The sequence below is a fragment of the Selaginella moellendorffii genome, unplaced genomic scaffold (genome assembly GCF_000143415.4).
Source record: "Selaginella moellendorffii unplaced genomic scaffold, v1.0 SELMOscaffold_75, whole genome shotgun sequence".
NCBI classification, from domain to species: domain Eukaryota; kingdom Viridiplantae; phylum Streptophyta; class Lycopodiopsida; order Selaginellales; family Selaginellaceae; genus Selaginella; species Selaginella moellendorffii.
Window position 1 is genome coordinate 471,317 of NW_003314336.1, and position 15,229 is coordinate 486,545.

The 15,229-nt window shown below is 45.9% G+C and overlaps 2 protein-coding genes across 2 annotated transcripts; one reads left to right on the forward strand and one right to left on the reverse strand.

The window, feature by feature from the left end:
- The first annotated feature begins 11,346 nt into the window (after positions 1 to 11,346).
- Positions 11,347 to 13,973, forward strand: LOC9660412 (pentatricopeptide repeat-containing protein At5g27110). The gene is made up of 2 exons (XM_002986611.2): positions 11,347 to 11,712; positions 11,979 to 13,973. Exons 1-2 carry the CDS (start codon positions 11,347 to 11,349, stop codon positions 13,971 to 13,973), a joined length of 2,361 nt encoding a protein of 786 aa, XP_002986657.2.
- Positions 13,974 to 14,031: 58 nt separating this feature from the next.
- On the reverse strand, positions 14,032 to 15,128 carry LOC9660413 (vesicle-associated membrane protein 721). Its single transcript, XM_002986671.2, has 5 exons — positions 14,759 to 15,128; positions 14,565 to 14,706; positions 14,395 to 14,515; positions 14,279 to 14,341; positions 14,032 to 14,214 (listed from the first exon to the last, which is right to left on the reverse strand). The coding sequence occupies exons 1-5, from the start codon at positions 14,940 to 14,942 to the stop codon at positions 14,068 to 14,070; spliced, it is 657 nt and encodes a 218-aa protein (XP_002986717.1). The 5' UTR covers positions 14,943 to 15,128; the 3' UTR covers positions 14,032 to 14,067.
- Between the last annotated feature and the right edge of the window lie 101 nt (positions 15,129 to 15,229).

Below are 15,229 nucleotides of genomic sequence, written 5' to 3' on the forward strand. Positions count from 1 at the left end.
GCTCTGCTCTAGTTCTTGCAAACAAATCTTCCACCCGGAGGTCGTTGGCATTGGCTTGGTCCGCAAAACAAGAGCTGCAGCCGCTGCAACCGTAGGCTCAAACATCCAATCTGTCCAAACACGATGCCGGTCATCTGATATGGACACCACACTAAGCAGGTGACTGGCTACCATGCGAGAGATTATGGTGGCCTGGGGGTTGATGTCCAGGCACACCCTGGAGCTAAGTACAGCCAACTTAGCTGCGGTGGAGACCTCTCCTTCTTGCAGCTTAGCACGCTTCCCAGTACCACCAAGGAGCTTATCCACTGCCATGGTTAGTACCCGATCCGCGTCGAGCTTCTCGTAAAGGGCTCTCCACAACGGCCTACCGTATGCAAACAAACGACCGGGTTCCTTGAGTTCAGCGACGGTAAGGCTGCTTGTTTGTGGTGGTGAGTGTGCCACAAACATACAGTATAGAGGATGAGGAACGGAAACCCCAAGCCCATACACACGGTCACTTGGGTGAGCTTCGGATGGCGGTGCAAAGTTGGTTCTTCTGCCATTGGTATCCATGAAGAGAAGACAAGCACCACCTGTGTTGGGAAGAACTCTGGCTGCTCTTCTCGCAGGGATGAATGCCTCAAAAGCCGTAGGATCCTGGCTTTGAGCAAACCATCTGGCTTCGTCCATCACAAACAAGACTTTAAGAATACCAGATTCAGGGTTTTGCAAGCCCTGGAGTTTCTTCATGATTCTAGTATCTCTTCCCAGCGTTGCTTTCTGTTCCCATTCACCCCAGACGTTGAAAGACTTCAATAGACCTGGCTCGAGTATGCTGGACAGCTTCTCCCGGACTCCTTTCCGATTCCTTATTTTCTCTTTTACTATGCTCCAGAAAGTGTCTCCAAGCATTACCTCTTGGAGGAATGCTTCCGGCTCCATCTTCATCTCCACGGCTGTGTCGATACACGATTCGAAGTAGTCCATGCAAAAGAGCATGAACCTGCTCTGCGACACAAGCAATGGCCCCGAGCTGAGCAAGGTGACAGCGCTGTCGTAGAAGAAATCGGCAATGGCGGACCTTGGAGGGTACGCGGAGCCGGAGGCCGAGGCGAAGGAGCAGTAAACCACAAACACACCCCTATTCGCGAGCTCACAGACAGTCCTCGACTTTCCCCAGCCACTCGACTGCACAAGAGTCACAACAGGAGCTACCCTGGCATGCCCATTACACCAGTCCTTAGACACTGCTTCAAGCTCAAAATGCAAGAGCCCTACATTATCTACACCGCATCTTCGATACTTAGTCTTGAATGCTTCCGCGAAAGGCTGGATAGTGTCCTGATCTACTGGCTCCTTCAGAAGCTCCCTGTTTATCTCCAAGAGCTCCCTATATATTTCTTCACGTTTCCTTTGCAGTTCGTCCCGCTTTGCCCTCTTTGGATTTTTGCTAAGCTCCTGCACATCCTTGCGTTTCATCCTTCTCTTCAAACGAAACCCTAAGTTGCAGATAGCCGAAATCTAGCGCCACCCTAAAAGCGGACAATCCATGATACTAAAAATTAAGGCGTGGATGTATCTAAAATGCGGCAGCGTTGTCCACTCTCGCAGGTGCTCGTGCAATGCCTGCTCGAGGCAAGCTTGCCGATCAGTGCTTACGTCCACTCGGGAGATTTCCACCAGGCCATCTATTTCTTCCACTGTCGGCTGCTCGAGGGAGTGATCCCGGATGCCGTGAGCTCCGTCGCGATGCTGGGAGCACTCTCTCTGAATGAATTAAGAACTGGCAGCTTGCGTCCAGATGGATCATGGACGATGAGCACGTATAGCAACCTTCGTAGCTGCTGGAAAGTCTTCGAAAGGATGGCCGAGAGGAACATTGTGTCTTGGACGGTGTTGATCTGGGGAGCTTGCCAAGGCAATGCCGTTGTTTTGAGCGATGCAGCTGGAAGGCGTGAGGCCCAACGAAATCACCTTTAGCTGCTCTTCTCTGGCAGTATATACCTTCGTGCTGCGGGAGTGGTGACTGTTGTTGCCAATACCTGCATTGGAATGCTTGCTTGGTGTGGTGATCTTGCCTGAGAAAGATGAAATCCCCTGGAACTTAATGATCAACGCTGCCTTTGTCCCGTCACAATTATCTTCAATAATAAGATACATAATAAAAATGCATCTCTCACAATATTTGCTTGTAAAATTAAGAAAATATTTTCAAATTTCCATAAAATGTTTTTACATACATGTTGGACAATTTGATTTCTATATTTCATTAGATAATAATTTTTAATTTATTTATTTATTACCATATAAATTCTTGTCAAAAGTTTACAAGACACTCCTTTAACTTAGAATTTTGAAGATCTGTTAGAATTGATAACACACTTCCGTGTTTATTATTTATATACAAGTGTATAGCCACTTAAAATTGCTATTAAAATAGAAAACAAACTTTGATGCTAAAATAGTTGTGTGAGGGCCAAATGTATGGTTATGATGCCGTATACTAATATTAGCATAGTGGACTGTCGGATTGGTTTCAATCCAGACCACTCGCTCCTATATATAAACTAGGGTTTTTGGGCTAATGGATATGCACATTTCTGTATTCCCTTTCCATATTCCATGCACTCACATTGGTGGAGGTGAGGGGCACCTTTGATTGTCCCTAGGGAGTGCTTGAATTTAGGATTTCGGTTTAGATCTAGCTTTTGCATCGTCTAGATCTAGCTTTTTCCATTTCCTTTCTTTTGTTCTTTCCTTTCAGGATTTTAGTTTAGATTTAACTTTTTGCATTGTTTAGATCTACCATTTCTTTCCAGCTTTTTTGTCATTTCTCTTCTTTTGCTCTTTCTTTTTAGTTCATCTTCATGGCTGATCCGCAATCTCCTTCTTTGACTCTAGAGTAGCAGTTGGTTCAATTGCTTGATGCTATGCGCTTGCAATTGAACAACCAAACTCAGTTGATGGCGGCGTTCACGGCACGTGGTACAACTCCTCCTGCTCTTGGTGCCAATCCTCGCATTCGGCCGGAGTTCTTTCGCGGGAATCCTAGGGATGATGTGTACCATTGGTTCGATCACTTTACAGTGATTGCCACATATCATTCTTGGGATGATGCTCGATGGTTGCGTGAGTTTCCCACGTGTCTCCAAGGGACGGCGTTGTAGTGGTACAATGGTTTGAGCGCAGCCACTCGTGGGGATTGGAGTGTTCTCCCAGACGTCTTCAAACGCGCCTTCGGACATGCCGATGATTGTGATGATGCTTTCCAACAATTGTATCGTCTTTGCCAAGGGCCATCTGAGTCGGTGATGCAATTTGGCGTTCGTTTCCGAAGTCTTTTGCTTCGTGCGGAGCCAAATATGTCGGAGCGGATCAAGCTAGGAATGTTATGGCCAGCACTTCGTCAAGATCTTGTCGGACTTGTGCATGCACTTGGTCCTGCCACCCTTGATGATGCTCTTCGCTTGGCACAACGTTATGAGACATCGCCTCTTCCACTTCTCGCAGCACGTCCTTCCGCTCCACTTCCTATGGGTGATGGTCCTGTTCCAATGGAGGTTGATGCTGCTGCTGCTCGAGTCAAGCAAGGACAAGCGCGAGGACGTGGCCGTGATGTTCACTACTGGGCATGTGATGAAGTTGGTCATACTTATCGGCGTTGCCGTCGTTTTCCGGATTGGCGACCTCCATTTCCCGGGTGGAGACCTTGGTGTCAGCAACGTCCCCTGGGTGCTGCTGCAGTGGAAAGTCTAGACACCGAGATGCATCCGGGAAATGAGGAGTCGCGCGAGTAACGGAGGGACCTTGCGCGAATAAATCAGTGACCCTTCCATCTTTCTTTCGGGAGTATCATCAAGGGGTTCACTCGGCACCAATTCATCCAGTGTTTACTTTCCAAGCTCGTTTTTATAACAAGAGGTCTCCTATTATTCTCTCCGTGTTGGTTGATACAGGTTCGAGTTTATCTTCTATTGCTCAACCTGTTACCACACGTTATCGTCTACACTTGCGTCGTGCGACAGAACCAGTTTTCATTCTGGTGCACGGCCGTGCACATGCATGTGCACGGGATGAGGTGGACCTAGTTGTGCGTGTGGGCGATCTCGAGCTTGAGTTGCAGTCGTTGCGGGTGGTGCCGAGTCAAGCTTTTGACCTCATTCTTGGTATGGATTGGTTGCAGCACAATCATGCCAAGTGTGACTTTGAGGCTTCTCCCTCTTGTCTCATACTTCCTTATATTTCATCCATTCCTCTCACTTCCATACCCCTTCATCCCTCTACTTTTACCTCTACTTCCATTACTTTTGTTCCCCCACTCTTTCCTTCTGTGTTTCCATCTTGTTCTGCTTTTCCCTTTTCCGATCCCTCCGACGCTCTTTGTGTTGCAGCAGTTGACCGGCTCATGAAGGAGTATTCTGATCTCTTTGAATTTGACCTATCGTCTGGGGCCAAGATTGCCACATATCATCCGATTCCAACCGGGGATGCTCGTCCAATCAAGGTTTCTGTTTGTCATCGGTCACCTAAGGAGATCAAGATTTTACGAGCAAACGTCAAGGAAATGCTGGAGAAGGGTGTTATTCGGAAGTCGCGGAGTCCTTGGGCATGCGAACCTCATCTTGTGACAAAGCCTGATGGGAGCATTCGTTTTTGCATCGACTATCGTCTGTTAAACGAAGTGACGATCCCAGATGTGTATCCTCTTCCTCACACTGCTGATCTCTTGGATCGTTTGGGGCGAAGTCGTTGGTTCACCAAGCTAGATCTTGCTTCTGGGTATTGGCAAGTACCGATGGCCGAAGAAGATATTCCTAAGACTGCTTTTCGTACACCATTTGGTTTGTACGAGTTCTTGGTGATGCCGTTTGGTTTGAACAATGCTCCAGCAACTTTCCAGCGGATGATGGACGAGGTTCTTTGCGATATGCCGGAGGTGATTGCTGATTTCATTGATGATGTCTTGATCCACTCGGAGGGGACGTGGGAGGAGCACGTTCGTGATGTTTGTAAAGTGTTGGATCGGTTATGCGATGTTGGTTTAAAGCTGAAGCGGTCAAAGTGCGTGTTTGGGTCCAAGGACACAACTTATCTTGGGTACCGTATTTCTCGTGAGGGTTTGCAAGTTGATCCTGACAAACTTGTGACTGTTCTAAAGTTCCCTACTCTGAAGTGTGTGAATGATGTGCAGTGCTTTTTGGGTAAGGTGCAGTATCTCGGTCATTTTGTAGATCATCTTTCCGATCGCACTACACCATTGCGAGCATTGCTGAAGTCATCAACGTCATCTTTCATCTGGTCTCCGGATTGTGAGCGGGTATTCGTGGATCTCAAAGAGCTATTGATGACTCCTCTGGTTTTGGCATATCCTGACTACACTCGACCTTTTATTTTGCGCGTGGATGCTTCTGACATTGGTCTTGGAGGTGTGTTGATGCAAGAGAGCTCAAGTGTGCCTGGTCAGCGCCATCCCATTGCATACATAAGCCGTACATTACAACCAGCGGAGATGAACTACTCCACGACGTAGAAGGAGTGTTTAGCAGCAGTCTGGGGTTTCGAGAAACTTCATGCATATCTACATGGTTCTCGGACGTTACTTGAAGGTGACCATGCTGCTGTTACTTCATTATTGAAGCGGAAGAACCTGGTTGGTCGTACGGCTCGATGGGCTTTGAAGCTTCAGATATATGATTTCGATGTTGTTCATCGCTCAGGGAGTTCTATGGCTGATGCTGATGCCCTTTCTCGAGCTCCTCTTCCTTCTCCACTCACTTCTCATGTTTCTGACGAACCTATTGTTCCAACGTTTGTGGATTTTCTAGATAAGGATTCTGTGCCGTCGGCGGTTGCTGTCCTTGACGTTCAGTGTCCACAGGGCGCAGAGCAAGATCTACCTTCCCTTGATGAGGTTCGCGAGGCTCAAAAGATTGAGCCGTGGATTCGAAGGCTTCGAGATGGGTTTGAGAATCCTGCATCACTTGCTAATGACTTGCCTTTCCGGCATTTACATTCTCAATATCGCTTTAAAGATGGCCTTCTTTATTTTGTGGGGACGGATCCTGATGATCATTTACGGTTGGTGGTGCCTTCGGTGTTTATTCCGCAGTTTCTCCATGCCTACCATGATTCTCCTGTTCTAGGTGGGCATATGGGACATTGTCGTGTCACCGAGAAGCTGCGCAGGTTTTTCTATTGGCTGGAGATGCGACATGATATTATCCGGTATGTGCATAGCTGCGTTTGGTGCCAAGCTCGTAATACTCCCCCTTGTGCTGCGGAAGGACGGTTGGAGTCAATTGCAGTTTCCCGTCCGTTTGAGTTGGTGGCGTTTGATCTTATGGGACCTTTTCCACGATCGACTGTTGGCAATGAGTATGTTATTATTGCTTCTGACTACTTGACTCGTTGGGTGGAAGTTGGTGCTCTTGCTAGCGCCTTTGCAACTGCTGTTGGATACTTCCTCCTCAATCGAGTGGTGTTCTAGCATTCTTGTTCAGAGCGGATTCTTTCGGATAATGGTTCTGCATTTATGGCTGAGGTATTTCATGTTTTGGCATCTCGGTTGGAGATACGCCACACTTTTACGAGTGCTTATCATCCACAATCAGACGGTTTGGTGGAACGGCTCGTTTGGACATTCAAAGGGATGATTGTACAGTATGTGAACTTTCAGCATTCGGATTGAGATGGTTATTTGCCGTCTCTTTGGTATGCCTATGTCACAGGGGTGCAGAGTTCTGTTGGTGCTTCACCATATAAACTTCTATATGGTCATGATCTAATATTACCAACAGAGTTGGTTTACCTTCGCGATTGCCACGAGCTCCTGATGCTAGGTCATGGGATTAGTATTTGACAAACATTCTTCCACTTGTCCGAGCAGAGTCTGCCAAACACTTAGGCCGCATACAAGTGGGACAACAACAGCAGTACAACTCCCATCATCGTCCACCTGCAGAGTACAAAGTGGATGATTTGGTGTTAGTCCATTTTCCCCATCTTACGGTACATGGTTTATCTAAGGGGCTCCTTGCGCAATGGAAAGGACCGTATTGGGTGTTGCGGCAAGTTGGACCGCAAGTTTATGAGGTTCGGCATGACGTTCAGCAGGCCAATCCTCCGGAGATTGTGCATGTGCAGCGGTTAAAACGCTTCATACAAAGGGATCAGGAGCAGTTAATACCATCTACAGATTCGCTGATGCCTCCTCCTGACGTTCCTCCAGATCCCGGCCCATCTACAAGAGAACCCTAACGGCCTTCCATTATTCCGAGAGGAGGGGATGATGTGAGGGCCAAGTGTATGGCTACGATGCCATATACTAATATTAGCGTAGTGGATTTTGGTAGCTGTCGAATTGGTTTCAATCCGGACCATTCTCCGGACCACTCGCTCCTGTATATAAGCTAGGGTTTTTGGGCTAATGGATATGCACATTTTTGTATTCCCTTTCCATATTCCATGCACTCACAGTTGAAGACATTATTTTTTTTTATAGTTGTTTAATTAAATTTAGGTTATACATACATATATATATACATATATATATATATATATATATATATATATATATATATATATATATATATATATATATATATATATATATATGTATTACCATACTAATTATAGTAGTATAGTATATAGACCGTCCATTTAATCTCAATTAGCATATTTATTTCTATATCTTCAACACTCATATTGGTGGAGATTAGAAGCATTGTAATTTGTCTTTAAAAGGCAGAATTTTAGCAATACTTTGTTTAGTGTTTAGGATTATAGTTTTATTTTTATTCCTTCATTCTTTTTTAGATCTAGATTTGTGTTAGTTTTTCTCAAGATCTAACTATTACATTCACTTTTTTTGCCATGCCACACCGTCATTGATAAGGAGTATATAAATTGAGGTTATTGATGTTATTTTTTTATATTGAGTTTTTAGTGTTGTAGGGCATGATTATATTAATATTGCACCCATCCTTAGTGTGTTGCCATCTTCAGCTTGTATAGAACGTGATTACATTGTATCTTTTGTTTTTGGTATTACTTTCATTGATGTAGAACATAATCATAACATTAATTGGAAAGTTATAAATTATGTAATTTAATTTTTAAAGAATGTTCAAGGATAAAGTTTATGGGAAGATGATATTTAGAAGCTCAAATGAAATTAAATTGTGATGAGAAGCTTAATTATTATGAAGATATATTTGAAAATGTGTTAAAGATAATACCAAAAACAAGAGACACAATGTAATCATGTTCTATACAAGTTGGAGACGGCAACATTTTTTAAAACTAGATTACATCATTTGTAACTTTCCAATTGATGTTATGATCATGTTTTACATTAATGGAAGATAATACCAAAAACAAAAGACACAATATAATCACGTTTTATACAAGCTGGAGATGGCAACACACCAAGGATTGGTGCAACATTAATATAATTATGCCCTATAACATTAAAAACTCAATATAACAAAACAACATCAATAACCTCAAATTATATGCTCCTTATCAATGACGGTGTGGCATGGCAAAAAAAGTGAATGTAATAGTGATTGAGAAATTTGATAGCTATAATTTTAGATCTTGAGAAAAAATAACATAAATCTAGATCTAAAAAAGAATGAAGGAATAAAAATAAAACTATAATCCTAAACACTAAACAAAGTACTGCCAAAATTCTGCCTTCTAAAGACAAATTACAATACTTCTAATCTCCATCAATATGAGTGTTGAAGATATAGAAATAACTATGCTAATTGAGGTTAAATGGATTATACTATTATAATTAGTATGGTAATACATGTATATATGTATAACCTAAATTTAATTAAGTTTTTGTAGTAGTTTATAATCATTTAATAAAATCTCCAAATTTCAAATGTTCCACCTAACTTATTATCATTATTATTTTATCTTCTAAAGGGGAGGATAGTGTAAGGTTTGTGGCTATATATATATATATATATATATATATATATATATATATATATCACTACTTAGATAATATACTAATTATAGTAGTATAATATATGTACCATCCATTTGAGACTAAATATAGCCCAGCCATATATATAAGCAGGGTTTATACCCTAATTATTATACCTATTTCCAAGCACTTACAAATAAATTTATTTATATATTTGCTTAAGGAAATTTCTAGGAATTTGGGTAAAATATACTTGAATATTCTAAAATATTCTACCATTTGATAATTGTTATTCATTTAGATTAATTTTATATTTATAATTTATAAACAAAAACTTCCTAGTATATTCTAGTTTATTATAATGAATAAGATTAGTACATTTTGAAGGAAGCATTCCAACAAAGGTATCAAACTGTGAAAGCTGAGCACTACGTGTGAGCTTGTGACTTGGGGTGTGTTCATGGTTTACTGCTGGCCTCTGGCTCCACATACCCTCCATTCCCGATTTCTTTTATGACAGCGCTGTCACCTTACTCTGCTCGGGGACATTGCTTGTGTTGCAAAGCAGGTTCATGCTCTTTTGCATGGACTGCTTCGAATCGCACAGCCGTGGAGATGAAGATGAAGTCGGAAGCATTCCTGGAGGAGCGGATGCTTGGAGCGACGGAAACACGACCGGGAAGCTCCTGTCGGTTCTCTTGCGCTTCCATGGAAAGGAATCCAACGTTTGGGACGAATGGGAAGAGAAGCTGCCACTCGCGGGAAGTAGAACGAGGATTCGCAACAAACTCAAGGACTTGCCAGAGTCTCCATCTGGGAAGCCCAAAGTTTTGCTTGTCATGACGAAGCCCGATGGTTTGCTCACGGCCAATATGAAGGAGCTTTCGACGCCGTCGTGCCTGCCACAAGAGCCACCAGGGTTCTGCCAGACAAAGGAGCTGTGGCTGCTATCTTCATCGACACCTGCAGTAGTATTATCAACAGCTTAGCTCCTGGTCCCGGCGACCGTGTCGGTGCAGAAGGAGCGCTCGTTGCACATCCTCTCTACTGCATGTTTGCGGCGCGCTCGCCACCGGAAACAGGCAGCCTTTCGCTCGATCAAGTCACAGATTCGGGTCGTCTCTTTGCATACGGCCGTCCGTTGTGGGCAGCAATGTACAAGGCTTGCGGAAGTCGGGTACAGGTCCTTGCTGTGGAGAAGCTCCTTGGTGGTACTGGAACATCTAATAAGTTTCATCACAATGGTACGATATCGACAGAGGCCAAGTTGGCCGTCGGTGTGCATCGACATTAACCCGCAGGTCAGCATTGTCTCTCGCATGGTTGCCAGCCATTTGCTTACCGTCGAGTCCATCTTGGGCCTGCGGCGTGTCTGGACGGATTGGGCCGTGGAGCCAGCAGTTGCAGCGGCTGCAGCTCTTGTTTTCCGGAAACAGCCGCCGAATGGAAGATTTGTTTGGAAGATTCATGACGGGCTCCAGAAAGGTTGGATCGATGCTGGTTGCAAAGGGGAGCTTGTGGCACGACTGCTGCTGTTACTTGCAGTGGACTTCACTCTAGAGGAGTTGTGTGGCAGCCTTTGCGGGAAGACGCTTCTTTGCATAGAGGATGTTTCTCAGCGGAAGCGTTGGGAAAAGGTGGCGAAAGCGAAGTTCTTGTGCTTGCAGTTTAAAAAGCTCGACATACCAAGTAGCAAATGTTTGCACTGGGAAAGGCGGGTGTTGGAATCATCTGCCCGAAGGGGGGAGTCGACATGATCTTATTGGGCTTCACGGGTGACGCTTTCAGCCTGCTGCAAGTCAGTCTTTGGGGGCAGTCATGTAGAATTTGCAAAGTGTTCTAGAGATTTTTTCGGGATAGCACCAGAGCTCCAGGTACCATACACGAGCTTGTTCCTGAATCTTGGGGGAGTGTCAGCTTCAGAAAGGGGAAAGCTGTCAACGAAGCATTGCTGAACACAAGGCCTGCAAATGCTTCTATGGCCTTGCCGTTGAAAGAAGTTTTTCCCACAATGATGAGGTGTTCGTCTGTGAGAGAAAAAGAAGGGAGAGTTATTCAAGCAAGTGCTTTAAGCTTCAAACGTTGTGGCTATCCAAGGCACGTGCATTTTAGACGCAAGAAAATTCTTTGCGTTCTACAAAGGGAATGAGGATTATTGCTTTGGAGTCGAGTCAATAGTGAAGAGTGCGTTAGTGCCGGAGCCCTAACAGAATAATACCCTAAATGATAGAATATGCTGATTGTGAAAAATGATCAAAATCTTATAGTATCTTCTGGCTGATCTTTCAAGGCATCAAAGATGACCTTCCTAAATATATGATCCGTTGGCAGGAATATAATTCCGACTTATCTTCAAAGATCATGGCTGCGAAGAAATCCGGCACCCTTCAGGAGATTCATACCGCATTGACTTTGGCAGCATGGAACAGATCAACACGAGAACTGGTTTCAAGCGGCCTGTCAAGATCGTAGTGACAGCCGAGATGGTCGGTAGCAGTGTGTCAGATGATGCTGTTTTGCTTCTGGACAAGCTTTTGGATGCGGATTTCATGCAGAGCATCGTGCCGGAGTTGCAAGACAGTTTCCAAGGATACAGAGTGTTACTCCGAATCCGTTTCTGCAGGCTGGTCCCAGGAGTAGCCATGGACGCTACCTCCAGTTCTGCAAGGCTCTCAGAGATCAAGGTGGCGGGCTTCGTAGACTTGATGTTTGCTGCCACGGGAGCCCCACGGAGAATCTTTCGTCCATTTTACAGTTTGGTCTGGATCCTGCGAAAACCAGGTACGGTGTGTTTTACTTTGCGACGGATCCATCTGTGTCTGTTTCATACTGCCGCGCCGCGCATGGGGTGAGATCAGTCACCATGATAATACTCTTGGAGATTCCCAAGTTTTTGAAGGATACTGGAGCAGTTGGTACATTGTCAGTCTCCCTGCCGGAGCTCCTGCTACCCATTGCAACTTGTGTTTCTGAATTCTAAACAATGGTTTCATGTCTCTAATTAGTTTTGTATTTTCATTCCATGGAGTGTTTGGTATAACTTTCACTCCAGCAAACCATGAGAAAGAACTCTCTTGGAAACACCCACTTCCTCTTCAAGGCCTTCTTTAGTAGCGATTCACTCCCATCTCCACCAAAAGTTCTTCCCCCTCGATCACTCCTCGCGAATCTCATGCGAGAATGCAGCTCCACCACGCGAGATCTCGCCACCGCCCGGATGATCCACTCGCGGATCGTCAGCTCCGGGCTGGATCGCGACCACCACCTTGGAAACCAGCTCGTCCAGATGTATCTCAAATGCGGCAGCCTCGCCGACGCTCGCAGGGTGCTCGACGCAATGCCGGCTCGAGGCAAGCTTGCCTGGACCGCGATCATCAGCGCTTACGTCCACTCCGGAGATTTCCACCAGGCCATCTATCTCTTCCACTGCCTGCTGCTTGAGGGAGTGATCCCGGACGCCGTGAGCTTCGTCGCGATGCTGGGGGCTCTCGCTCTAGATGAATCGCAGGAACTGGCAACTTGCGTCCACGGATGGATCGTCGAGAGTGGCCTGGAACAGGAGCTAATCGTTGCCAACGCGCTGATGAGCATGTATAGCAAGAGGCTGGATCTTCGAAGCTGCTGGAAAGTCTTCGAGAGGATGCCCGAAAGAAACGTTGTGTCCTGGACTGTGATGATCGCATCGTATGCCAGGTTGGGGGAGCTTGCCGAGGCAATGCGGTTGTTTCGATCGATGCAGCTGGAAGGTGTGAGGCCAAACGAGATCACCTTTAGCTCGACGCTAGTGCTCTTCTCTGGTAGTAAAGATCTTCGTGCTGCGAAGTTGATCCACGAGCAGATCGTCGGGTCCGGATTTGGAGCGGTGACTGTTGTTGCCAATGCCTGCGTTGGAATGCTTGCTCGGTGCGGTGATCTTGCTGCAGCGGCGAGAGTCTTCCACTCCATGGCTGAGAGAGATGAAATCTCTTGGAACGTGATGATCAACGCTGCTGCGGAGGAAGGAGAAGCTCCTCGAGTGGCGTCGCTGTTCATGGAGATGATGGCCGAAGGGAGGAGACCGGACAGAGCCACCTTTTTGTCGATCCTTAGCTCCATGGAGAAAAACCTTGTCGATCCTCCAGTTCCTCCGTTTTACCAGCTCGTCTTGAATTGCATTGCTGAGAGCGGCTACCAGTCGAGCCTCCAAGTCACGAATGCGCTCGTCAGCTTCTATGGAAAGTGTGGTGACGTTGAAGGAGCGAGAAGAGTGTTCCGCTCTATCAGCTCTCCGGATGTTATTTCCTGTACTGCTCTGATTGCGGCCTTCTCCCAGCGAGCTCAGTTCCAAGACGCTCTGGTAGTTTTCCGGAGATTGCTTCATTCTGGAGTTCGTGCCAACCAAGTAACGTTCCTGGAGCTGTTAAGTTCCTGTAGGAGCCTAAGCGACGGCCTTTGGATTCATTCCCAGATTGTGGCTTCTGGATTCCAGAGTGAGGTGGACGTTGCTGCTGCTTTGGTTGAGATGTACAGTGGTTGTGGCAACCTGAAGCAGGCGAAGCGGGCCTATAATGCTGTGGCAGTGAAGAACCTGGTGCTGTGTAACGTTTACATTGCGGCAAACGCTCAGAACGGCAATTCTGAGAGAGCACTGAAGCTCTTCTGGGAAATGCAGCAGGACGGTGGCTTCAAGCCCGATGGAATCACGTTGAATGCCGTGTTGTCTGCTTGTGCTCACGGTGGCCTGGTCAGTCAAGGTTGTCAGTACTTTGCAGGGATGAAATGTGACTACCAACTTACGTGCAATTCGCAGCATTACTCGTGTTTGATCGATCTGCTGGGCAGAGCTGGGCGTCTTGATATAGCCGAGAAAGTTACCACATCCATGCCGTTTCCACCCGACCAATCCGTTCGGATGGCGTTTCTTGGTGCTTGCAGAACTCACCACGACAAAGAACGAGGATCCGAGGCAGCCAGACGTGTTCTGCAGCTGGATCCCTTCGATCATTCTGCTTATGTGGCTCTCTCCCACCTCCATGCTGATCAAAGACTGTACATGTCTCGATCCTGAAAGTCTCATCACGAAACTTGCTCAGCCTGGTCGAGAAACTAATCTAAAACTCTCTGTATACTACCAGCCAAACCTGTGATTGACCAAGTTTCACCTACTTACAGCTGAACCCATGGCATATTGCAAGCCATATGACTACGATGACGAAAAGGACAATCGCAAGAACTATGAGCTTCATTTTCATATTCTGCAGCCACATCTTGCGCCTTAGCTGCCTGCCTTGCCGTTGGAAGTTGTCGGCCTGCAGTTTGCCATCGAAGGTAGCGTTACACTGATTTTCGTTCTTACGTTACAAAGCACTGTACCTGAAACCGTAGGTTTTCCGTCTTATCAACCAGAAGCTCGATTTTCTCCCCCCTCTCGAGCACCTGGAAAACCAAAGTTGAAGAACCGAATTTCTTTTAGAAACTCTATAGTGCACCTTTTCAATGTTATCCATCATGATCCCTTTCACTTCGGAAACCTGCTGTTTGATTCTGGCAATCTTGTTCATTTCTTCTGGATGATCTGCGCAGTATTCCATGTGTTCTTTGAGCTTGGGCCTAAAACACAAGGTACAGATTGAGCAAGCCATGTAAGAGTTCATGTTACCCAAATTCTCTGTCCAAACTGTGAGCAACGGCAGTCTCCGCTCTTCCTCCAACATATCTTCGCCTAAAGTCTTCCTTAACCCGTTCAAGAAACGCGAAAGGTACTTGTCTCCCATAGTCCTCGTCTGCTACAACCATATAAGCTGCAAAGGAAAAACCCATGAGCTAAAGAAGAATGGAGAAAATGCTACTTACTGAATCCCTCCTCAATCAAGTAATTGAAAGTATGACGATCGCAAGTATAGGTGAATCTGTTGTTGTTGGCGGGGAGCTTCTGGAGGCACTGGACAGCGATGGTGCTAAAATTTCCAGAGAATGCCGTGAACTCCGCCAGAACCACATTGCCTCTCGACACAAAACTGTAGATCAGCCCCGCCATGGCGAGAATCCCTGCTTATTCCGACCCGCGATACTCACAATTCACAACGCCGAATGTCGAGAACCCTGCTCGCCAGATCTCGCGCCGGCAGCCTAGGGTTTTATAGCCGCCTATACCTGGCGATCGAATGATCTAGCATTCCAACGCGTCGATCGATGAGGCGCTCGCCCGCCGCCGCTGCTTCGTCTCCCCTCCCCAGGAGATGAAAATGCTCGAAATATAGGGCAGTTGTAAGGCACAATTTAAACTTCGAGAATTTGGCGCCGAGAAATCTCGGCCGTCCACGT